The sequence below is a fragment of the Neofelis nebulosa genome, chromosome 5 (genome assembly GCF_028018385.1).
Source record: "Neofelis nebulosa isolate mNeoNeb1 chromosome 5, mNeoNeb1.pri, whole genome shotgun sequence".
Lineage (NCBI taxonomy): Eukaryota > Metazoa > Chordata > Mammalia > Carnivora > Felidae > Neofelis > Neofelis nebulosa.
In genome coordinates this window covers 90,643,364-90,668,667 of record NC_080786.1, presented here as the reverse complement: position 1 = coordinate 90,668,667, position 25,304 = coordinate 90,643,364, and the positions used below count along the sequence as shown (strand labels likewise).

Genomic DNA, 25,304 nt, shown 5'->3' with positions numbered 1-25,304 from the left:
CCCATGTTCATAGAGTAGAAGACAGTATTGTTAAAAATGGCTGTACGTCTCCAGTTGATTTATAGATTCAGTGAAATCTCTATGAAATAGCTATCTTTTTGGCAGAAATTGACAAGCGGATCCTAAAATTCACTTGGAAATACAAGGGACCAAAAATAGTCAAAATAACCTTGAAAAAGAACAAAATTGGAAGATTCACACTTCCAAACATACTACCAACCTAGGTAATCAAAACTATGTAGTTCTGGTTTAAGGACAACAAAATAGAATTGAGAGTACAGAAATAAACCCTTAGTTTATGGTCAATTAATTTTTAACAAGGATGCCAGGACAATGGTGAAAGAATAAACTTTACAATTGATGCTGGGACAAGTGGATGTCCACATATAAAGGAATGAAGTTGGACCCCTGCCTCACAAAATATATAAAAACTAACTTAAAAATGGAACAAAGACCTCAATTTAACAGTAAAAACTATAAACCTCTTAGAAGAAAACATAGATGTAAATTTTTGTGACTTTCTATTAGGCAATGGTTTTTTTTATATTTGACACCAAAAGTGCAATGAAAAAAGAAAAAGTAATTAAGGTGGACTTCATCAGAGTTAAAAATTGTATTTTTCAAAAAGACACTGTCGGGGCGCCTGGGTGGCGCAGTCGGTTAAGCGTCCGACTTCAGCCAGGTCATGATCTCGCGGTCCGTGAGTTCGAGCCCCGCGTCAGGCTCTGGGCTGATGGCTCGGAGCCTGGAGCCTGTTTCTGATTCTGTGTCTCCCTCTCTCTCTGCCCTTCCCCCGTTCATGCTCTGTCTCTCTCTGTCCCAAAAATAAATAAAAAACGTTGAAAAAAAATTAAAAAAAAAAAAGACACTGTCAATAAATTGAAAAGACATTTCACAGACAAATCATATATCTTCTAAAGGATTTGTGTCCAGAATATGTAAATCACACAACAATAAAAAGATAACAGTCCAATTTTAAAATGAGAAAAGGATTTGAATAGATATTTCTACAAAGAAAATGTGCAACTGGTTAATTAACACATGAAAAGATGGTCAACATTATTAGTCATAGTGAAATACAAAGCAAAATGATAGGAGGTACCTCTTCACACCCACCAGATGGCTATAATTTAAAAAAAACCTAACAAGTGTTAGCAAGGATGTGGAGAAATTGGAACCATCCTATATTGCTGGTAGGATTGTGAAATGATGAGCTGCTTTGGAAAATAGTTTGGAAGTTCCTCAAAAAGGACATGACCTCGCAGTTCTACTCTGAGGTACATACCCCAGAGAGTTGAAAATGTAAGTCTAAATAAAAACGTGTACATGCATATTTATAGCACTATTATTCATAGCAACCAAAAAGTTGAAATATCCATACATCCATCAGCTGATGAATGAATAAACAAAATATGACATAAGCATGCAACAGAATATTATGGAGGAAAAAAGGAATGAAGTATTGATGCATGAGACAACATGGGTGAACCTTAAAAACATTATGTTAAGTGAAAGAAGCCAGGTACGAAAGGCCACATATTTATAGTTTTATTTATACAAAATGTCCAGAATAGGCAAATCTATAGAGACAGAAAGTAGCTTAGTGGTTGACAGGAGTTGGGAGGGGTACAGGGAAATAGGCAGTGATGACTAATGGTTATGACATTTCTTTTTGGAGTGGTGAAAATTATGGAATTAGATAATGATTGCACGATTCTGTAAATGTACTAAAAACTTGCGAATTATATATACCACTAAAGGGCAAATTTTATTGTATTCAGATAATATTTCAATTTTTAAAATCAATAGTTAATGAGAGTTACTACTTTGAAGACTTCTACTTCCAGTAGTGATGCAGTAGGTAATTCAGACCAATAGTTTCACAAAATACATGTAGGAAAGCTGAGTGGAATGTATATATTCTATATAATATGTAGGTCTAATATGATACAGAATTTAATTTAAAATATAATCTTCCTGAAGTCTTTGGAGATCCAACAAGATTACTAAGAATTACTGGTGGAAGTCTAAAGAGATGAACTTAATGTTTGGAGCTACTTTTACCAATTCTAGAGGGAACAGCTGATAGCCACCCAAGACTAGGGAGACAGGGATTAGAAAGCAGGGCCCACCAAGCTGATGAACCTTATGAGCAACCTCCAGCTTTTAGTGTGGACCTTGGATGTCAGTGCTCTAGGAATGTGAGTAGACAGGAAGATGAAGTAGACAGGCTTTTTATCAGTACTGCAGCTTAGTCTTGAATCATACTGGTCTTTAAAATTGGATTTAGCAGATTCCATAGTGATGTGCTCCAAAGATCCTGGCAGAAGCAAACAAGTACCTTTCCTAGAATAGTCACATAAACTTCAGATTGTATCTACAACAGTATTTTGAAAATAGAGTGTTTGGTAAACAGTGAAGTAACCAGGCATAAATAACCAGGCACTTGGAGAGATTAGGCTACATGAACATGAACAATTAAACACACACACACACACACAGTCTCATAGGAGTCATGGAAGTCAGAGGACAACTTAATGATATCTTCTAAAGGATAAAAGAAAATAACTGCAAATGGGGAATTCTGTGCTTGACAAAAATATACTGAAAGAATGAAGGGGCAAGAGTGGATATCCTTTCAGTGTTCCTGATCTTACCAATTTATATAACTGCTTTTTATCAGGTTGAGAAAATTCTCGTATATTCCCAGTTTGATAAGTGGTTTATATCAGGAAGTTGTATTTTGTCAAATGCTTTGTCTACATTTATTGAAATGGTTATATGATTTTTCTTCTTAAAGTCTTTATGTGGTAAATTGCATTGATTGCTTTTCAAATGTTAGACCAACCTTGCATCTTTGTGATAAAACCCCACTTGGTCATGATATATTACCATTTTTATATATTTGTCAGATTCAATCTGCTAAAACATTTTAAGTTTATTTATTTTGAGAGAGAGAGAGAATGAACAAGTAGGGGAGGGACAAAGAGAGAGGAAGAGAGAGAATCCCAAGGAGGCTCTGCACAGAGACATGGGTCTTGAATCCACAAACTGTGAGAGCAGGACCTGAGCTGAAACCAAGAGTCGGGGGCTTAACTGACTGAGCCACCCAGGTGCTCCCCAATTTTGTAAAATCTTAAGATATTTTGGTGCCTCAATTTGCTAAAATATTTTACATTTATTTTCCTGAGGGAATTGGTTTGTGGTTTTCCTTTTTTGTAATTGTCTAGTTTTACTGTCAGGATAAAATTGGCCTCAGGGTAAATTGAGAGGCATTCCCTCTTCAATTTTTTTGGGAAAGGTTTCTGTAGAAATTTTATTTCTTTTTTGTTCAGTATGTGGAAAGAAGCCTTTTGAGCCTCTGGTTTTCTTTGAGGAAAGGCTTTTAGCTACAAACGAATTTTTTTTTTTTTTTGATGGATGTAGGGTTATTCAAGTTACCTATTTCTCCTTAAGTGAGTTTTAGTAGTTTATTTCTTTGAAGAAATCTGTCCATCTCAGATGCCAACTTTTTTGGCATGAAGTTAATATTCTCTTATCCCTGTAATGTCTGTAGAATTGTAGTTTACAACCATTCCCGTTTATGATGTTGGAAATTTTTGTCTTCTGCATTTTTCTTCTGATCATTCTTATTAGAGTTTAGCATTTTTGATATTCTCAAAACACCACCTTTTGGTTTCATTGACTTTTTATTGTTTTTGTTTTTTATTTAATTGGCTTTAATCTGATTTTTATTACTTCCTATCTTCTTAGGGTTTAATATGCTCTTTTTCTAGGTTCTTAAGGTAGAAGTTGAGGTTATTTTTTTTTTTAAAGTTGAGGTTATTTTTTATTTGAAATCTTATTTCTTTTCTAATAGGCATTTAGTAGTATATATTTCCCTCTAAATATTGTTTTAGCTGCAGTCATAAATTTTAATATATTGTATTTTCACCTTCATTCTGTTTAAAATGATTTTTTATTTCCCTTTTGATTGCTTTTATGATCCGTGGGTTATTTAAAAAAGTGTTATATAATTTTAAGTATTTAGAGCTTTTCCAGACATCTTTTATTTTTTAATTTCTAACTTCATTGTGGTCAGATAACAAATTTTGTATGATTTTAATCCCTTTAATTTATTGAGACTTGTTTTGCTTTCTCAGAATGTGTTCTATTTAGGCCATTTTTCTGTGTTATGTGTTGAAAAGAATGTGTATAATTGTAGGGTGGAGTGTTCTATAAGTGTCATAAAGATCAAGTTGGTTGATACTGTTCAAATCTTTTGTATGCTTTCTGATTCTCTGTCTACTTCTCTCAATTACTGAAAAAGTTGTGTTGAAATGTCTGACTAGATTTGTGCATTTATATCTTTCTCCTTTTAGGTCTGTCAGTTTTTATTTTATATATTTTATAGCTTGTTAAATAGGATTGTTCTTTTGGTGCATAGACTTGAAATGACCTTTATTCCTAGTAATAATCTTAATTCTGCAATCTGTTTTATTAATACAGCCATTCTAACTTCTTTTTTAAGTGTTGGAATGATTTATCTTTTTCTGTCATTTTTCTTTTAACCACTGTGTCTTTCTATTTACAGTGATTTCCTGTAGGTATTATTTAGTTGGTTCTGTCGGGAAAAAATCCAGGTTGATCATATCTGCTTTTTATTTAGGTGTTTAGACCACTTAAATTTAATGTGATGGTGATGATGATGATGATGATGATGATTTTAATAATGTGATTGTTGATGTGGTTGTATTTAAACCTACCATCTTGGCTATTTTCTTTTTATCCAGACTGGTTTTGGTCATCTTTCTCTTTTTCTGCCTATTTTTTGATCCATTTTCTGTTCTGTATTGACTTATACCTCTTTGTTTCATTTGTTTTTACAGTTGCTTTAGGGTTTATAGAATATATCTGATATTTCGTGGTAGGGCCACTAGGTTTATGCCAGGAACTACTTCTCAAATTGAAAACAGTTTTTTGTTTTTTGTTTTTCTTGGGGTTTTTGTTTGTTGGTTTGTTTGTTTTTTTGCTTACAGGCCATGTCATTGCTTCAAAACCCAGGGACCTTTTTTGTGATTCTTTCTTCCCAAATTTGCTATAGAATTAAAACATTGTCTCTTCTTTTTATATTTTGGACACCATTAGATAACATGAGGCCTAAGGACTGAGTGGCAAAGTGTCCTGTAATGCAGTCTCAGTCTTTCTGTTGCTTTGGCTCTCCTCAACCATTTTCATTCAGTGAACATGTTGGAGCAGTGTACCCAAGTCTAGTAATATTGCTTTTGAAAACTAGAAATGCATACTCAGCAGTGTATCTTTTCTTAGTGGTGTGGGTTGCACGGTGCAACTTAATCTTTACTTTCACTATAACCTAGACTTTTAACCACCAGGAACTTGACTGAAAGTGGTAGGCTTCTATAATTTTATTATTTTCCACACTTTGGCATACATGTATCATCCCAGGGTATCTAACCTAAGGCATAAACTATCTTTTCTTCAGATCCTATCAGCATGGGGTCATCAACAAAGTGAGCCAATATAATGTTATATGAGGTGTTAAATGTTGGGTCCTTGTTCAGGGTGCCTGGGTGGCTCAGTCAGTTGAGCATCTGACTTCGGCTCAGTTCATGATCTCGTGGTTTGTGAGTTCGAGCCCCACGTCAGGCTCCATGCTGACAGCTCGGAGCCTGGAGCCTGCTTCGGATTCTGTGTCTCCCTCTCTCTCTGCTCCTCCCCTGCTCACACACTGTCTCTCTCTCAAAAATAAATACTAAAAAAAAATTAAAAAAAAAAAAAGATGTTGGGTCCTTGTAGGCCAAGAGTCAACAGATTTTTTTCTGTAAGTGACCAGATAGCAAATATTTTAGGTTTTACAGGCTAAATGGTCTCTGTTGCAACTACTCCACTCTACTAGTATAGTACAAAAACAACCGTAGTCATTCTGTAAAAGAACAGGTGAAGCTGTGTTGCAGTAAGGCTTTGTTTGCACAAATAGGTGGTGGGTTAGATTTGGCCTGTGGGTCATAGTTTGCCAACTCCTGCTATAGACTAATCTCTGGCTCAGAGTTGATATAACCTAGTGGCAATATAGTGAATATACTGCTATCTCTATCAAGTAAAAGCAAAAATGATTCTGATTTTCTTTTAATTAGGATAGAGAGAAAAGTGTTAGCAAATTAGTACCTACATGTTATGAAATTAATTGATCCATATGGAGACTGTGTCTGGAAAAGCATGCAGTTGGAACCCACAGTAATATGTTGTCATCCTCTAAGGCACTTCCATTTTGGAGCCTTCAACTGGAGTAAATAGGTGTGTAGTAGGAATCACCATCTATGCATATATTAAGAAGCCTTGGATGATGACACGGATTTCTACAGTTACTTTAGGGAATAACATTTTGATCAGGTTTGGGTAGGGGAAGCTCCAAGACTTATGTTGGCCTTTCTTTCTCTAAAGGTTTAATTCCATAGGTCTGGCAGTCAATGTTACTGCCAGAATATCTGTACATTAATGTACACACTCAGGATCTAGAAGATCAATTTTTTTTTTCAATGTATGAAGTTTATTGTCAAATTGGTTTCCATACAACACCCAGTGCTCATCCCAAAAGGTGCCCTCCTCAATACCCATCACCCACCCTCCCCTCCCTCCCACCCCCCATCAACCCTCAGTTTGTTCTCAGTTTTTTTTTCAATATATGAAATTTATTGTCAAATTGGTTTCCATACAACACCCAGTGCTCATCCCAAAAGGTGCCCTCCTCAATACCCATCACCCACCCTCCCCTCCCTCCCACCCCCCCATCAACCCTGTTTGTTCTCAGTTTTTAACAGTCTCTTATGCTTAGGCTCTCTCCCACTCTAACCTCTTTTTTTTTTTTTCCTTCCCCTCCCCCATGGTCTTCTGTTAAGTTTCTCAGAATCCACATAAGAGTGAAATCATATGCTATCTGTCTTTCTCTGTATGGCTTATTTCACTTAGCATCACACTCTCCAGTTCCATCCATGTTGCTACAAAAGGCCATATTTCATTCTTTCTCATTGCCACGTAGTACTCCATTGTGTATATAAACCACAATTTCTTTATCCATTCATCAGTTGATGGACATTTAGGCTCTTTCCATAATTTGGCTGTTGTTGAGAGTGCTCATTGGGGTACAAGTGCCCCTATGCATCAGTACTCCTGTATCCCTTGGGTAAATTCCTAGCAGTGCTATTGCTGGATCATAGGGTAGGTCTATTTTTAATTTTTTGAGGAAACTCCACACTGTTTTCCAGAGGGGCTGCACCAGTTTGCATTCCCACCAACAGTGCAAGAGGGTTCCCGTTTCTCCACATCCTCTCCAGCATCTATAGTCTCCTGATTTGTTCATTTTGGCCACTCTGACTGGCGTGAGTTGATATCTGAGTGTGGTTTTGATTTGTATTTCCCTAATGAGGAGTGACATTGAGCATCTTTTCATGTGCCTGTTGGCCATCCGGATGTCTTCTTTAGAGAAGTGTCTATTCATGTTTTCTGCCCATTTCTTCACTGGGTTATTTGTTTTTCGGGTGTGGAGTTTGGTGAGCTCTTTATAGATTTTGGATACTAGCCCTTTGTCCGATATGTCATTTGCAAATATCTTTTCCCATTCCGTTGATTGCCTTTTAGTTTTGTTGGTTGTTTCCTTTGCTGTGCAGAAGCTTTTTATCTTCGTAAGGTCCCAGTAGTTCAATTTTGCTTTTAATTCCCTTGCCTTTGGGGATGTGTCCAGTAAGAAATTGCTACGGCTGAGGTCAGAGAGGTCTTTTCCTGCTTTCTCCTCTAGGGTTTTGATGGTTTCCTGTCTCACATTCAGGTCCTTTATCCATTTTGAGTTTATTTTTGTGAATGGTGTTAGAAAGTGGTCTAGTTTCAATCTTCTGCGTGTTGCTGTCCAGTTCTCCCAGCACCATTTGTTAAAGAGACTGTCTTTTTTCCATTGGATATTCTTCCTGCTTTGCCAAAGATTAGTTGGCCATACGTTTGTGGGTCTAGTTCTGGGGTTTCCATTCTATTCCAGTGGTCTGTGTGTCTGTTTTTGTGCCAATACCATGCTGTCTTGATGATGACAGCTTTGTAGTAGAGGCTAAAGTCTGGGATTGTGATGCCTCCTGCTTTGGTCTTCTTCTTCAAAATGACTTTGGCTATTTGGGGCCTTTTGTGGTTCCATATGAATTTTAGGATTGCTTGTTCTAGTTTCGAGAAGAATGCTGGTGCAATTTTGATTGGGATTGCATTGAATGTGTAGATAGCTTTGGGTAGTATTGACATTTTGACAATATTTATTCTTCCAATCCATGAGCACAGAATGTTTTTCCATTTCTTTATATTAGAAGATCAACTTTTAATTTAGGATATGGGTCCATCCAAGTTGACCTACCAAAAGACAGATTATGAAAAAGTCCATGTATTGCTTGACTTCTGTAAGTCCCCACTTTAACCTGAAGACTGTAATGGTATCCTGGATCACCAGACAGCAGACACTTGAAAAACGGGGGGAATCTGGGATTTGATATTGTTCTAAGAAAGAGAAGTTTTTTTATTAAAGTAATACACAATTAGAACTTATTTTAATGTTAACATAAAGTTTTCTTTTAATCAGACCAAGCCTGCATAATATTTCCTGTAGTCTCTGAGTTTAAGTATGTTTTCCTATTTTAGCTTTTTTGTTTTCCTAAATAAAATTATTTACTTTATTTTGGAATCTGGTTAATAGTTATTTGACAGACATTACTTTTCAGGTCTTTTTCTCTGTTACATTTTGATTTCTTGACTTTTTTCTCTTTCTGACCTTTTGACTCCTCTTCCAACAGTCTAGCGTGAATTTTTTTCTATATTATTATTTTCTGAAGTCTACATATACTCGATCACAGGGTCAATATGTTAAGTTAAATACCATGTCATACTTTTACCTTTTTTGTTTTCTTTTTGAAACATTTTATTATGGAAAAAATTTAAACATATACAAAGTAAACAGAATGGTATAATGAACTCCTAGGTACTCATCACCCAGCTATAACTGTATCAGCATTTTGCCATTCTTGTTTCATCTGTATCTCCATCCACTCTGTACTCATCTACTTGATAATATATTTCTGTGGTTCTTTAAGGGAAATTAGCACATACTAAAATGCACAAATCTTTGTCATGTGGTTTAGATACACAGATATATTTGTGTAAACCACACTCTGTTTTAAAGTAGAGATTTTATTATTCAGGTATGAAAGGTCAACAGATCAGAAGACATCTGCCACTGAAAAGGTAGTTTGTTATACTCCAGTCCCAGGAGAAGGGTGCATACTACACCAGGGACCACGTGGGGAAGTGTTAGTGTTGGTCAGGAGGTAAAAGAGTGGGAGGAAAATGTGAGCAAGAGCCTCTTTTGTGTTTTCCCCAGGAAGGACCTGGAGGGGCAAGTTTAGGATTGGCTAGTTTCAATACTTCTAGCAGGCTCTGGGACATAGGGCTGTTCTTCGTTGTCTGATACTAAGGGGATGATTTGGCAGGGGAATAGTGGACCTGAGTGTGAGAGCCCCATAGAGGAGATAAAGTGTGGGCTGTGCATTAGGGAGTTTGCTTTTGAAAAGCGCTCTTGCAGGTAAGTTGTTTGCTATCTCTAGGGATTAGGCCATCCTTTAGGTTCAGCAAGGCCCCAAGATATCAAAGCATCAGAAATAGAGAATATGATAAAAAACCTAATACACACCCCATCACAATATAGAACATTTCCACCTCCCCATGAAGGTCCTTCCTGTCCCTTCCAAATCTCTGCCCCCCCCCCCAGACAACCATTGTTTGGATTTTTTACACTCAAGTTATTTTTAGTTTTGTTTGCTCTAGAACTTTATATAAAGAAGATTATATAGTATGACTCCTGTGTTCAGCTTCTTTTAGTACAGTGTCATACAGTATGTCTCTGTAGTTTGATCCTTTTTATTGCTGAGTAGTAGTCATTGTATGAACGTGCCACATCTGTTTATTCATTCTCCTGCTGATGGACATTCACTTGTTTCCACTTTGGGATTATAAAGCTATTACAGACATCATCTTTTGTTGACAGGTTTTCATTTGTTTTGAATAAATATTAGCAGTGGAGCTTGCATGCATACACCAATAAGTAAAATAGGAGAGAAAATGTGATACATGTTCCAAGGGAGATCAACAGAGGGAAATAGGAAGTACCACTTTTAGGCCCTGGGGCCTTGAAGGACATGCAGGCTTTTGACAGACGATGATAAGAAAGGGCCTCACTGATGAAAAGAAAAGTGTGTTTTTAATACCATAAAGTTAGTCTCATTCAGTCATAATTTAGCAATAAGTTATGCTCATTTAGATGGAACCGACCTGAAATTTCTCTTGAATGTTCCCAAACCTGTTTCTCCAGATATTTGGGGCATCATTGAATGACTGTACCTCCTGAACTTTGTCCTTGCTCAAAGAATAGGCACTGTGGTATTATGATGAGGTTTGAAGGTTAGAATGGTACCATCTTTTTGAATCTTCATAATGACTGTTCTGGTATTCTCTTTCATCATTTTTCCTTTCTCTTGACTCTTCTGCGTCCTTTTCACTGAATTTTTTCATTCCACCTATAAATGTATTAAAATCTCCCTTTTCCACCCCATTACAGAGGAAAAATAGTTATTTCTCAGTCCTAGTATATCTGTCAAGCTGTCATCCTGTTAAACTGCAGTAGCATTCACCTAATGCTTCCATCTCTTACCATCAACAGTTATTTAACCTCTTGCAGTCTGAATTTTGTCTTCAACTGCTCCTCTGAAACTTTTTTAAAGGGTCAGCAACTTTAGTCAATAAATCTAATAATCTTTTTATCTTTTTGAGTTCAGACTGTCTTTGATCTGTCCATAGGCATTGTTTCCATATCTTTCTTCCAGATGTTCTCCCCTTCCTAGGCTTCATTAAGCTCTTTCCTCCTCTTGTTCTTCTACATCTGTCTTGCCTGACTCCTCTTCCTCTTGGTAAAGGTAGTGTTTACCAAGGATTTGCCTTTGGCCTACTTTCTTTAGTAATCTCACCCCAACCCTTACTTTCAGAGGCAGACCTCATTTGTTTCTCCAGCTCCACTACTGTTCCATTCTTCCCTTGCTTGTGAAACATGCCTCATTATCACTACAAGTTTGAGATCTTTAAAATGTCTCCATTCTTTTTTTTTTAAAGCTTCTTCTTTTTTATTTTTTTTAATGTTTGTATATTTTTGAGAGAGAGACAGAGCATGAGCAGGGGAGGGGCAGAGAGACAGAAGGAGACGCAGAATCCGAAGCAGGCTCCAGGCTCTGAGCTGTCAGCACAGAGCCTGACATGGGGCTCAAACTCACGGACCGTGAGATCATGACCTGAGCCGAGGATGAATGCATAACCGACTGAGACACCTAGGCACCCCACAGTGTCTCCATTCTTGATCAAACCTGAGTTTCTTCTGGTGGGTTTGTTGGTAGCACCCTCATCTTTCCAATCATCCACACTTAAAACCTTGACATTTTCTTTAATTTTTTCCCCATATCTAATTAGTTGCTATATCTACTAATTTTAACCCCTGTAATATATAATATTACTTACCTCTTCTTCATTCCTGCTGTCATTATCCTAATTTAGGCCCTTATTTCAGTCAGTCTTTTACAATGACTCTCTAATGAACTTCCTAAGGTAGATTTGTAGAAAGAGCATGGGCTTTGCAGTCTTACAGATAGACCCAAGTGCTAATTGTGAAGATGACACTTACTAGCTGTCTGACTTATAGCAAATTATTTAACTTCCATTTACTGATGAGAAAATTCAGACACCAAGTTAGTCATTCCTGCCTTATGAAACACTGCATTTTGAAGGATAAGTGGGACGATGTGTACCTAGTGAGAAAGCACTGAGAAAATAGTCTTCCTGCTTTTAATCTCTACAATCCATTAATAGATTAATATTCTTTAAGCATAGCTTTAATCATATCAGTCTTTTACTCTTCAGTGTTTCCCCATTGCCTAACTTGCTCATAATTTTTAGCCTCGTATTTCCAAATGTCTGTAAATTTGCTTCAATCTCCCTTTCTGACCTTATTTCTTCCTACTCTTCATAAACATCATTTTAAGCCAAACAAAACCACTAGGAATGCCCAATGGCAAAGTGGTTAAGAGAATGCGTTGTATAGTCAGGCTACCTGGATTTACATCCCAATTCATTTACTTACTTTGGGCAAATTACTGAATCTCCCTAAAGCTTAGTTTCCTGTCTGAAAAGAACAGGGATAATTATAGTGTCTACTTCAGTGGGTTCTTAGAAGGATTAAATGAGATATACATATAAGCACTTGTGCCTGGCATATTGAAAGCAGCCACTCTTAGTAGGATTGGCAGAGGTAGTAGTTCTTTATGCTCTTATTATTTGTGTCTCATTTCCACTTCTATGCTAAACATTCTTTTGTCTGCATGAAATACCGTTCTTCCCATTTGTATCTGTCTAAATTTTAATCATCTTTAAAGATCTTCCCAGGTTTTCTTACCACCCCTATATCACCACCTTCCTCCTAGTTATCTTTCCTTTTCAGAATTCCTTAACTCTGTTATTTTAGAATGCCTTACTTTCATAGGCTTATCTTTTTCCCTTCAAAAGACTTGAAGTATCTTGAGGACAGATTGTGTAAATCATTTTTTGTATTTCCTTTTTTTTTTTAAGTTTATTTATTTTGAGAGAGAGAGAGAGATAACAGGGAAGGGGCAGAGAGAGAATCCCAAGCAGAGAATCCCAATCCCACACTGTCAGTGCAGAGCTGGACATGGGGCTTGATCTCACAAACCATGAGATAATGACCGGAGGCAAATGAAGAGTTGGATGCTTAACTGACTGAGCCACCCAGGGCCCCCATTTTTTGTATTTTCTAAAGCACAGCATCTTATACAGAATTGTGCCAAAGACTAATTGCTGAATAAATGTATTAATTCTCTATAAGCAGTAGTGTTTTGGTTCCAAGAGATTTACTCTTCTTTAGGAACTTTTGTAAACTCTTCATTAATCATTGCTTCATGAAAAATTTAATTTTGTCTTGAAAATGCCATATTGGGCTCCAGGAGACTAACTAAAGAAAAGGCATTGTAGCAGAAGACAATAATAGCAAAAACAGAACAAAAACTGACCAGGTGACACTGCTTTGGATTCAGCAACATGTTTTTTTTTCTACATTGCCTCTCATTGTTCCAAATCCACTCTGTACCTAGTAGTGCCTATCATAGTGCCAAATTGAAGTGTGAAGTAAGCATTTATGCATAATAACAAATCTAAAATTTATTTTACTGAAATAGAAAATAGCATATATCACATAATAAATACATTAAAATGTGATTAAGTATCTTGTTCAGTTTGTTAACATGAGAAATTGTCCTTAAGGATTGTCACCCTCATGTGGTATGTTGCTGAAATTTTTTCTTGGTAACCATGCCCACAGGTCCTGGTGGGGAAGGGGTGGGAGTGGGTGAATCTCTACTAGAGAATTTCTTTCCCACAGTGATTTGGCATAGCTCCAGTCTATCCTTCAGCATAATACATGCCTTGTCCTTTTAAAAAGAGGCTTGTCATTTGTTTTCATGCTTTTAAAAATATTTCTGGTCATTTTTAAATAATTTTAATAGTAAATAATAAATTGTATGCTATTAATATAAAGAGAGGTTCCAAGGCCAAGAGACAAACAGTAGAAACTTAATATTTATCTAGTCATATTATTTATTTCTTAAATAGATACTGATCAACATATTAAAATGTTAATATTTTTCCATTCAAGAATGACCCTTCTGTACCTAACCATAAATAGCTGAGATTTTTAAATTATAGTACAGCATATTATTTGGGTTTTTTTTGTAAGGTAAGCTTGTATATTTTATTTATTTTATTTTTTTTAAATATGAAATTTATTGTCAAATTGGTTTCCATTCAATACCCAGTGCTCATCCCAACAGGTGCCCTCCTCAATACCCATCACCCACCCTCCCCTCCCTCCCACCCCCCATCAACCCTCAGTTTATTCTCCGTTTTTAAGAGTCTCTTATGTTTTGCTTCCTCCCTCTCTAACCTTTTTTTTTCCTTCCCCTCCCCCATGGTCTTCTGTTAAGTTAGTTTCTCAGGATCCACATAAGAGTGAAAACATATGGTATCTGTCTTTCTCCGTATGACTTATTGCCCTTAGCATAACACTCTCCAGTTCCATCCACGTTCCTACAAAAGGCCATATTTCATTCTTTCTCATTGCCACGTAGTATTCCGTTGTGTATATAAATCACAATTTCTTTATCCATTCATCAGTTGATGGACATTTAGGCTCTTTCCATAATTTGGCCGTTGTTGAAAGTGCTGCTATAAACATTGGGGTACAAGTGCCTCTGTGCATCAGCACTCCTGTATCCCTTGGGTAAATTCCTAGCAGTGCTATTGCTGGATCATAGGGTAGGTCTATTTTTAATTTTTTGAGGAACCTCCACACTGTTTTCCAGAGGGGCTACACCAGTTTGCATTCCCACCAACAGTGCAAGAGGGTTCCCATTTCTCCACATCTTCACCAGCATCTATAGTCTCCTGATTTGTTCACTTTAGCCACTCTGATTGGCATGAGGTGATACCTGAGTGTAGTTTTGATTTGTATTTCCCTAATGAGGAGCGATGTTGAGCATCTTTTCATGTGCCTGTTGGCCATCCGGATGTCTTCTTTAGAGAAGTGTCTATTCATGTTTTCTGCCCATTTCTTCACTGGATTATTTGTTTTTCGGGTGTGGAGTTTGGTGAGCTCTTTATAGATTTTGGATACTAGCCCTTTGTCCGATATGTCATTTGCAAATATCTTTTCCCATTCCGTTGATTGCCTTTTAGTTTTGTTGGTTGTTTCCTTTGCTGTGCAGAAGCTTTTTATCTGCATGAGGTCCCAATAGGTCATTTTTGCTTTAATTCCCTTGCCTTTGGGGATGTGTCCAGTAAGAAATTGTTACGGCTGAGGTCAGAGAGGTCTTTTCCTGCTTTCTCCTCTAGGGTTTTGATGGTTTCCTGTCTCACATTCAGGTCCTTTATCCATTTTGAGTTTATTTTTGTGAATGGTGTGAGAAAGTAGTCTAGTTTCAATCTTCTGCATGTTGCTGTCCAGTTCTCCCAGCACCATTTGTTTTTTTTTAATTTTTTTTTAACATTTTATTTATTTTTGAGACAGAGAGAGACACAGCATGAATGGGGGAGGGGCAGAGAGAGAGGGAGACACAGAATCGGAAGCAGGCTCCAGGCTCTGAGCCATCAGCCCAGAGCCTGACACGGGGCTCGAACTCGTGGACCGCGAGATCGTGACCTGAGCTGAAGTCGGACGCTCAACCGACTGAGCCACCCAGGCGCCCCCCAGCACCATTTGTTAAAGAGACTGTCTTTTTTCCATTGGATATTCTTTCCTTCTTTGTCAAAGATTAGTTGGCCTTACGTTTGTGGGTCTAGTTCTGGGGTTTCTATTCTATTCCAGTGGTCTGTGTGTCTGTTTTTGTGCCAATACCATGCTGTCTTGATGATGACAGCTTTGTAGTAGAGGCTAAAGTCTGGGATTGTGATGCCTCCCATTTTGGTCTTCTTCAAAATTACTTTGGCTATTCGGGGTCTTTTGTGGTTCCATAAAAATTTTAGGATTGCTTGTTCTAGCTTCAAGAAGAATGCTGGTGCAATTTTGATTGGGATTGCATTGAATGTGTAGATACCTTTGGGTAGTATTGACATTTTAACAGTATTTATTCTTCCAATCCATGAGCATGGAATATTTTTCCATTTCTTCATATCTTTTTCAGTTTCCTTCATAAGCTTTCTATAGTTTTCAGCATACAGATCTTTTACATCTTTGGTTAGGTTTATTCCTAGGTATTTTATGTTTGGTGCAATTGTGAATGGGATCAGTTTCTTATTTGTCTTTCTGTTGTTTCATTATTAGTGTATAAGAATGCAACTGATTTCTGTACATTGATTTTGTATCCTGCAACTTTGCTGAATTCATGTATCAGTTCTAAGAGACTTTTGGTGGAGTCTGTCGGGTTTTCCATGTATAATATCATGTCATCTGCAAAAAGTGAAAGCTTGACTTCATCATTGCCAATTTTGATGCCTTTAATTTCCTTTTGTTGTCTAATTGCTGATGCTAGCACTTCAACACTATGTTAAACAACAGTGGTGAAAGAGGACATCCCTGTCGTGTTCCTGATCTCAGGGAGAAAGCTCTCAGTTTTTCCCCATTGAAGATGATATTAGCTGTGGGCTTTTCATAAATGGCTTTTTTGATGTTTAAGTATGTTCCTTCTATCCCGACTTTCTCGAGGGTTTTTATTAAGAAAGGATGCTGAATTTTGTCAAGTGCTTTTTCTGCATCAATTGACAGGATCATATGGTTCTTATCTTTTCTTTTATTAATGTGATGTATCACATTGATTGATTTGTGAATGTTGAATCAGCCCTGCAGCCAAGGAATGAATCCCACTTGATCATGGTGAATAATTCTTTTTATATGCTGTTGAATTTGATTTGCTAGTATCTTATTGAGAATTTTTTCATCCATATTCATCAGGGATATTGGCCTGTGCTTCTCTTTTTTTGCTGGGTCTCTGTCTGGTTTAGGAATGAAAGTAATGCTTCATAGAATGAGTCTGGAAGTTTTCCTTCCCTTTCTATTTTTTGGAATAGCTTGAGAAGGATAGGTATTATCTCTGCTTTAAATGTCTGGTAGAATTCCCCAGGGAAGCCATCTGGTCCTGGACTCTTATTTGTTGGGGGATTCTTGATAACCGATTCAATTTCTTTGCTGGTTATGGGTCTGTTCCAGCCTTCTATTTCTTCCTGTTTGAGTTTTGGAAGTGTGTAGGTGCTTAGGAATTTGTCCATTTCTTCCAGGTTGTCCAGTTTGTTGGCATACAATTTTTCATAGTATTCCCTGATAATTGCTTGTATTTCTGAGGGATTGGTTGTAATAATTCCATTTTCATTCATGATTTTATCCATTTGGGTCATCTCCCTTTTCTTTTTAAGAAGCATGGCTAGAGGTTTATCAATTTTGTTTATTTTTTCAAAAAAAACACCTCTTGGTTTCATTGATCTGCTCTACAGTGTTTTTTTTTTTTTTATTCTATATTGTTTATTTCTGCTCTGATCTTTATTATTTCTCTTCTTCTGCTGGGTTTGGGGTGTCTTTGCTGTCCTGCTTCTGTTTCCTTTAGGTGTGCTGTTAGATTTTATATTTGGGATTTTTCTTGTTTCCTGAGATAGGCCTGGATTGCAATGTCTTTTCCTCTCAGGACTGCCTTCGCTGCATCCCAATGCATTTGGATGGTTGTATTTTCATTTTCATTTGTTTCCATATATTTTTAAATTTCTTCTCTAATTGCCTGGTTGACCCATTCATTCTTTAGTAGGGTGTTCATAGCATTGTGGTCTGAAAGTATGCATGGTATGATCTCAATTCTTGTAAACTTATGAAGGGCTGTTTTGTGACCCAGTATGTGATCTATGTTGGAGAATGTTCCATGTGCACTCGAGAAGAAAGTATATTCTGTTGCTTTGGGATGCGGAGTTCTAAATATATCTGTCAAGTCTATCTGATCCAATGTATCATTCAGGGCCCTTGTTTCTTTATTGATCCTGTGTCTAGATGATCTATCCATTGTTGTAAGTGGAGTATTAAGGTCCCCTGCAATTACCACATTCTTATCAATAAGGTTGCTTATGTTTGTGATTAATTGTTTTATATATTTGGGGGCTCCCGTATTCAGTGCATAGACATTTATAATTGTTAGCTCTTCCTGATGGATAGACCCTGTAATTATTATATGATGCCCTTCTTCATCTCTTGTTACAGCCTTTAATTTGAAGTCTAGTTTGTCTGATGTAAGTATGGCTACTCCAGCTTTCTTTTGACTTCCAGTAGCATGATAGATAGATCTCCATCCCCTCACTTTCAATCTGAAGGTGTCCTCAGGTCTAAAATGAGTCTCTTGTAGACAGCAAGTAGATGGGTCTTGTTTTTTTTATCCATTCTGTTACCCTATGTCTTTTGATTGGAGCATTTAGTCAATTTACATTCAGTGTTATTATAGAAAGATATGGGTTTAGAGTCATTGTGATGTCTGTAGATTTCATGCTTGTAGTGATGTCTCTGGTACTTTGTGGTCCTTGCAACAATTCACTCACAGAATCCCCCTTAGGATCTCTTTGTAGGGCTGGTTTAGTGGTGATGAATTCCTTCAGTTTTTGTCTGTTTGGGAAGACCTTTATCTCTCCTTCTATTCTGAATGACAGACTTGCTGGATAAAGGATTCTCGGCTGCATATTTTTTCTGTTCATCACATTGAAGATTTCCTGCCATTCCTTTCTGGCCTGCCAAGTTTCCGTAGATAGGTCTGTCACTAGTCTTATTGGTCTCCCTTTATATGTTAGAGTGTGTTTATCCCTAGCTGCTTTCAGAATTTTCTCTTTATCCTTATATTTTGCCAGTTTCACCATGATATGTCGTGCAGAAGCTCGATTCAAGTTATGTCTGAAGGGAGTTCTCTGTGCCTCTTGGATTTCAATGCCTTTTTCCTTCCCCAGATCAGGGAAGTTCTCAGCTCTGGTTTGTTCAAGTACACCTTCAGCCCCTTTCTCTCTCGCTTCCTCTTCTGGAATTCCTATTATACGGATATTGTTGCGTTTGATTGCATCACTTAGTTCTCTAATTCTCCCCTCATACTCCTGGATTTTTTTTTATCTCTCTTTTTCTCAGCTTCCTCCTTTTCCATAATTTTATCTTCTAATTCACCTACTCTCTCCTCTGCCTCTTCAATCTGAGCGGTGGTCACCTCCATTTTATTTTGCACTTCATTTATAGCATTTTTTAGCTCCTCGTGACTATTTCTTAGTCCCTTGATCTCTGTTGCAATAGATTCTCTGCTGTCCTCTATACTTTTTTTCAAGCCCAGTGATTACTTTTATGACAATTATTTTAAATTCTTGTTCCATTTTAATGCTTAAATCATTTTTGATCAATTCGTTAGCTGTTGCTACTTCCTGGAGTTTCTTTTGAGGAGAGTTCTTCTATTTTGTCATTTTGGATAGTCCCTGGAGTGGCGCAGAACTGCGGGACACTTCCCCTGTGCTGTCTGGAGTAACTTGTGTTGGTGGCGGGGGGGGCCCACAGTCAGACCTGATGTCTGTCCCCAGCCCACTCTTGGGGCCACAGTCAGACTGGTGTGTACCTTATCTTCCCCTCTCCCAGGGGCAGGACTCACTGTGGAGTGGTGTGGCCCCTGTCTGGGCTACTTGCACACTGCCAGGCTTGTGGTGCTGCTTTGATGGGATCTGGTGTATTAGCCAGGGTGGATCCGCAAGGTGCACAGGGGCGGAAGGGGCAGGCATAGCTTGCTTTGCTATTGGTGGTCCCCTGAGGGAGTAGTCCTGCAGCACCGGGAGGGAGGCCAACCCGTCGGAGGGATGGATCCACAGAAGCACAGTGTTGGGTGTTTGCGCGGTGCAAGCAAGTTCAGTGAACTGGTTCCCTTTGGGGTTTTGGCTGGGGGATGGGAAAGGGAGATGGCGCTGGCCAGCGCCTTTGTTCCCCACCGAGCTGAGCTCTGTCTTCCAGGGCTCAACACCTGTCCCTCCCCCTGTCCTCTCGCCCTCCCGCTCTCTGAGCAGAGCTGTTGACTTATAACATTCCAGATGTTAAGTCCCACTGGCTGTCAGAACTCACGCAGGCCGACCCCTCCACTTTTGCAAGCCAGACTCAGGGGCTTGGCCTTGCCAGGCGGGCTGGCTGCCCCTCCACTGCACCGGCTCCCTCCTGCTAGTCCGTGTAGCACGCACTGCCTCTCTGCCCTTCCTACCCTCTTCCGTGGGCCTCTCGTCTATGCTTGGCTCTGGAGAGTCTGTTCTGCTAGTCTTCCGGTGGTTTTCTGGGTTATTTAGGCAGGTGTGGGTGGAATCTAAGTGACCGGCAGGATGAGGTGAGCCCAGCGTCCTCCTGTGCCGCCATCTTCCCTGGATTTCTAAGCTTGTATATTTTAGAAGTGTGATTTATGTAATCTGTTCAGTTGTCAGGTTTTATGCTTAAGGCTCATATTAAGGATTTCTTTTCTTATTAGAGGCCAGTTTTTCCTTACTACTGAGAAGGTGTGGGGAGGGATGAACAGAGTACAAAACATGACTAATTGGTAGACCAGTTGCATAGATTTAAAAAAAATTTTTTTTAATGTTTATTTTTGAGAGAAAGAGTGAGTGAGCAAGGAAGGGGAAGACAGAGGGGCAGAGAGAGATGGAGACATAGAATCCAAAGCAGGCTCCAGGCTCTGAGCTGTCAGCACAGAGCCCGATGTGGAGTTCAAACCCATAGACCACAAGATCATGACCTGAGCTGAAATCGGACGTTTAACTGACTGAGTCACCCAGGCACCCCAAGTTGCATAGATTTTAAATTGTGACTTTTTTTTCTCTACTGATATACAACTTAGTCTTAATACTTTACAAAGACATTGAATTTTTTGTTTACATATTAAAATCTCAAAGAAACTGATTAAGAGACCAAGCAATCAATTTGGGCACAGAAGAAACTTAAGAAAATGTTATCCCATATTAGCATTTTCTGCTGAACTTGAGGAATAAATACTTTTTGTGATATTTGGGGTTTTATGTTTCAATGAACTGTTTAGGGAAACTTTTCTGCTATAAGGGCTGAATATAAATTGCAAAGATTTAAGCCTTTCCTGATATTAATGTTCCACCTCATTAACTTCATTGTCAGCGCTTTTACACTTCATTGATTTAAATAAAATGATCTAACTGTAGTTCTGCTGTCTTTTCTCTTTCTCTCTCTCCTTTTTGAGGTCTAGATGATTGTGTATTTAGTTTTGTATTTTCATTTAGACTCCGTTGTTAATTTTGTTAAGCCCAAGATGAGGATAAAGGGAAATTATGGTATAACTAAATGTCTTACCCTGCTGAAGCCCTGACAGATAAGGGAATGCATTTGTTGAGATAAACTGGTCACTTTCTTTTTTAGCTAGTGCTTTAACATTTGTCATGGTCTTCAGGTGCTCCTCAGAGATCATGAACTTCTATTCTATTGTGAAGTTCAGATTGGTGATTATATAGGAGGTTTCACATATATCCCATGGTATTTTTAGACCTGGAACCCAAATAATGGAGAGCTTGGCTTTAAAAAAGCAAGCTATGTTTGTCCTTAAAAATGTTATCTAAGCATTTTCAGTAAAATAGGAATTATGCAATGATTTCTCAAGGAAAGTCACCTTTGCAAATATTTGCAATTACTTCCAAGTGGTAGACCTATTTAGGCAGTAAGGGTTTTTTTTGCATGATTTACTGCCAGATGTGAGCCCTCCTTAGCACCATATACCCCAAGTGCGAGTTAGATGTCTTTGTTAACATTTAGAGAAAAAGAACTTAATGAACTTGAGTTTGGGGCAACGAAGCTGTCATGTTGCCAAGATATTTTGCATTAAAAAATAATTACTAACATATTAATAAATAACTTTATGAAGATTAATCCGTATTTGACCCTTAAATTTAAATATTTAGCAAAGAATTTCATTTTACAGAAGTTTAGGTGCTGACATGAGATAGTGGTGTTCATTTCTAACCATTTCTTTTATTTTCCAGCTCACCAGCGACTAGAACCAGCAACTTTGTCAGCAATTGTGGCATTTATCCTCAGTCTTTTATGTGGAGCTCTGAATTTAATTCGAGGTTTTCATGCCATAGAAAGTCTTTTGCAGGTACTGTGCTGATTTTGCAATTTCAGGTGACTGTGCCTGTTGCTTCTACTTGTTACTCAGTTGATTTGAATTGATTTGGGTATTAGTACAATTTACGTTGCATGCTCAAACTCTGTATTCTTTATGCCAGCCCTGGTCTCCCCTTCCTCTAAGAACAATGATTTCTAGTTGGCCTCTTTGACTCAATTAGCATGTGTTTATTTATAATTTTCTCTGCAGGAGGCACTGTAGGTGGATACTCTGGGGACACCAAGGTATGTGTGACATGAACACTGCAGTCTCAGAGCCTAGAGTTGAATTGGGAGGGGGCAAAGCCGTCCATCAATAATTACCAAGTACATAGAGTTTGGAAGAGGAGCAGTCACTGCGAGTCAGGATAGGAGAAGACTGTGGAGGAGGGGTGAGCTGGACCTAGAAGGATCTGAGTGGAAAGAGAGGAATGGAAAAAAAAAAAAGAGGGCATTTATGGGCAGGTTTTTGTCCCACTTTTATGTATTTCTACCTTGTTATCTCCTTTTTTTTTTTTTCCTTTTTATTTGGAGGCTACCAGAAACCACTATTTTTTTTTTTTTTTCCCAAATATTGCCAACGATTCTGTTTTCCAGTGGAGTTTTCTCAGGGACTCTGGCTATCAGAATATACTAACTTTTTCTCTTTTTATAAAGTTTTTGAAACTTCCTTTCTTAAAGTTTAGCACATTTCAGACTGGACAGCTTTCCTTACCTTTGTTTCTGCTCACTTTCTCTGAAGATTTTTTCTTGACACTTGCACATATAAATAAATTCTCTGTTTTTGGTCAGCATTAAGCTCAGAATACCATTTGTAAAAAAACCACTTAACATGCCTTATATTCTTTTTCAAAATTGCTTGTTTTGTTTGGGGAACACTCACAGAGTACCATTCTGAGTACCCTCTGAATGTCGTCAGCTCTTTGAAGCCAGTAGCAGAGCACATCACAAGTTTCAGGCAGCTGAGCTGTCCCTTGGGTGGGGAGGAGGAGTGTCTCATGACTTTTTAATTCTTCTTTCAAATATCCCGAGCCCTCAGGTAAAGCCCCTCTTCCCTTTCAGGCACAGTGTCCCTTGGTGTTCCTGCCCCTGTTCCCTAGCCAGGTCAGCTTTATTCCAGAAGGAGTTCAATTTTGAGCCAGTTAGACAGCCTGCCAAAAAGAAACAAAGGCAATTTGGAGACCACTGACTGAAAAAGTTAATAAATAGGATATTCTCTCCCTTCCCCCCCTCCCCACCTTTTTTTTTTTTAAACTTGTTGTAGTGGAAAGAACAGTAGTGTGGGTGTGTGAAGAGTTAGTTTTTGTTTGTGGAGCAAAGAGAGTGTTGGTTCCAGTTCAGCTCCTGATTAGCTCTATGACCTTGAATAGTTCACTTTGGTTTCTGGTCTTCAGTTTCATTACTTATAAATGAAGGAGAAGGTTGGATTTGATGAGTATTTCTCAAAGTATGGGGGGCATTTATCACTGGTTGCATAGTAGATGACTTTAGGTGGTAGAGGGATGAATGTTTTTAATTTTAAGAGTTATATATTTAATGTATATTAATGTATAATAACTGTATTTGGTAAGAGATAGTATCTGTTAATGATAGAGATATAAAATTTTTTTATGTTTGTTTATTTTGGGGGGAGGAGGGGCAGAGATAGGGAGACAGAGGATCCGAAGCAGTCTGCCCCCTGTTAGTGCAAAGCCCAACGTGGGGTTCAAACCCTCAAATTGTAAGATCATGACCTGAGCTGAAGTCGGATGCTCAACTGACTGAGCCACCTAGGCACCCCTAAGATTTTCTTTTTAAAATAAATTAATTTTAATAAAATGCCAACTTTATGCATTTTATTAAGTAAATAGTGGTATAATTAGTATTTAGAGTTGGCAAAAATTGTGAAGATGGTTTTCTGTGGTTAAAAAAAAATTCTCAGGTTGTTTGAAAGTAGCAAATTAGTAAGGGGAGGAGGCAGATCTGGGTAGAGAAGTTTTTGTGCTATAGAGCCGTACCATCCCTGACTCAGAAGGCAGTGTACAAGTGTGAAACCTGGACCTTAGACCCTCCTTACTTTTAAAAGTCAGGCAAGGTTGTTGTATCTCACAAAACCTATTAAAGAAAGTAATTTCTGGGGTGCCTGGGTGGCTCAGTCACGCATTCGACTCTTGATTTAGGCCCGGGTCATGATGTCACAGTCATGGGATCGAGCCCTGTGTCAGACTCTGTGTTGAATGAATGTGGAGCCTGCTTGGGATTCTGTCTCTCCCTCTCTCTGCCTCTTTCACTCTCTCAAAATAAGTAAACATTTTAAAAAATAGCTTCTTTCAGGCACTTAGGTATCTTATCCCTCAATTTCCTGATTCTTTCCTCCTTCTTCTGATTACTAACTTCAAAGCTAAGGAAAGTAGTATAAACTACAGCTTTTGATGCTTTTGAGCTGCTACAGCTGACTCATGCCTGCCTTGATGCCTAAGTATTCCATGTTTTCCCTCCGACCAGTAATGTCTTTGCCTCATGGCAGTTGTTTAGGGTTCAGAAGAACAATAATCTGATTAAATGGATTATTACGTGTAACTGGCTGATAGCTCTGAGATTACTCAGCCTGTTTACACTTTAAAAAGACATTACAGACCAATGTAACTCATGAACACAGAAAACTCCTCAACAAGATATTAACAAATTGAATCCGATGATATATAAAAAGAATCATATACCACAGCCGAGTGGATTTATTCCAGGTATGCAAGGCTGGTGCAACATTCAACAGTTAATGTAATCTGTCACATCAACAGGCTAAAGAAGAAAAATCATAGGATCGTGTCTAGGATACAGAAAAAGCGTGTGACAAAATCCAATACCTATTCATGAACTCACCACAAACTAGGTATGAAGGGGAACTTCCTCAACTTGATAAAGAACATCTACAGAAACTCTACAGCTAACACCATACTTGATGAGAAACTAGATGCTTTGTCCCTAAGATCAGGAACAAGACAAGGATGTCCTCTCTAACCATTCCTATTCAACATCGTACTGGGAAACCTAGTTAATGCAGTAAGACAAGAAAACAGAAGGCATACAGATTGGGAAAGAAGGAGTACAACTGTCTTTATTCACAGATGTTCTGATTATCTATGTAGACAATCCCGAAGAACTGACAAATTCCTAGAATTCATAAATGATATAACACAGTTATTGGTTCCAAAGTTAATATATAAAAGTCAATTACTTTCCTACATACCAGCAAGGAACAGTTGAAATTTGAAATTTAAAAAACAATACCATTTATATTGGCACCCCCCCAAAATGAGGCGCTTAAGAATAAATCTGACAAAACATATATAAGACCTGTGTGAGAAAAACTATAAAACTGTGATAAAAGAGGTCAAAGAAGATCTGAATAAATCTTCTGAATTATCTGAATAAATGGAGTGACATTCCATTTATAGTGACATTCCATGTTCATGAGTGGGAAGATTCGTTGTTAAGATGTCAGTTCTTCCTAACTTGATCTATAGATTCAGCACAATCCCAATCAAAATCC

At 38.0% G+C, this 25,304-nt stretch overlaps 1 protein-coding gene across 4 annotated transcripts in view; it reads left to right on the top strand.

The window, feature by feature from the left end:
- SEC22A (SEC22 homolog A, vesicle trafficking protein) overlaps positions 1-25,304 on the top strand; it is an 86,752-nt gene that overhangs the window by 33,608 nt on the left and 27,840 nt on the right. For all 4 annotated transcript variants that reach the window (XM_058731165.1, XM_058731164.1, XM_058731162.1 and 1 more), the window contains one exon: positions 21,652-21,767. In XM_058731165.1, coding sequence (XP_058587148.1) covers positions 21,652-21,767 — 116 coding nt within the window. The remainder of the gene's footprint in view (positions 1-21,651; positions 21,768-25,304) is intronic.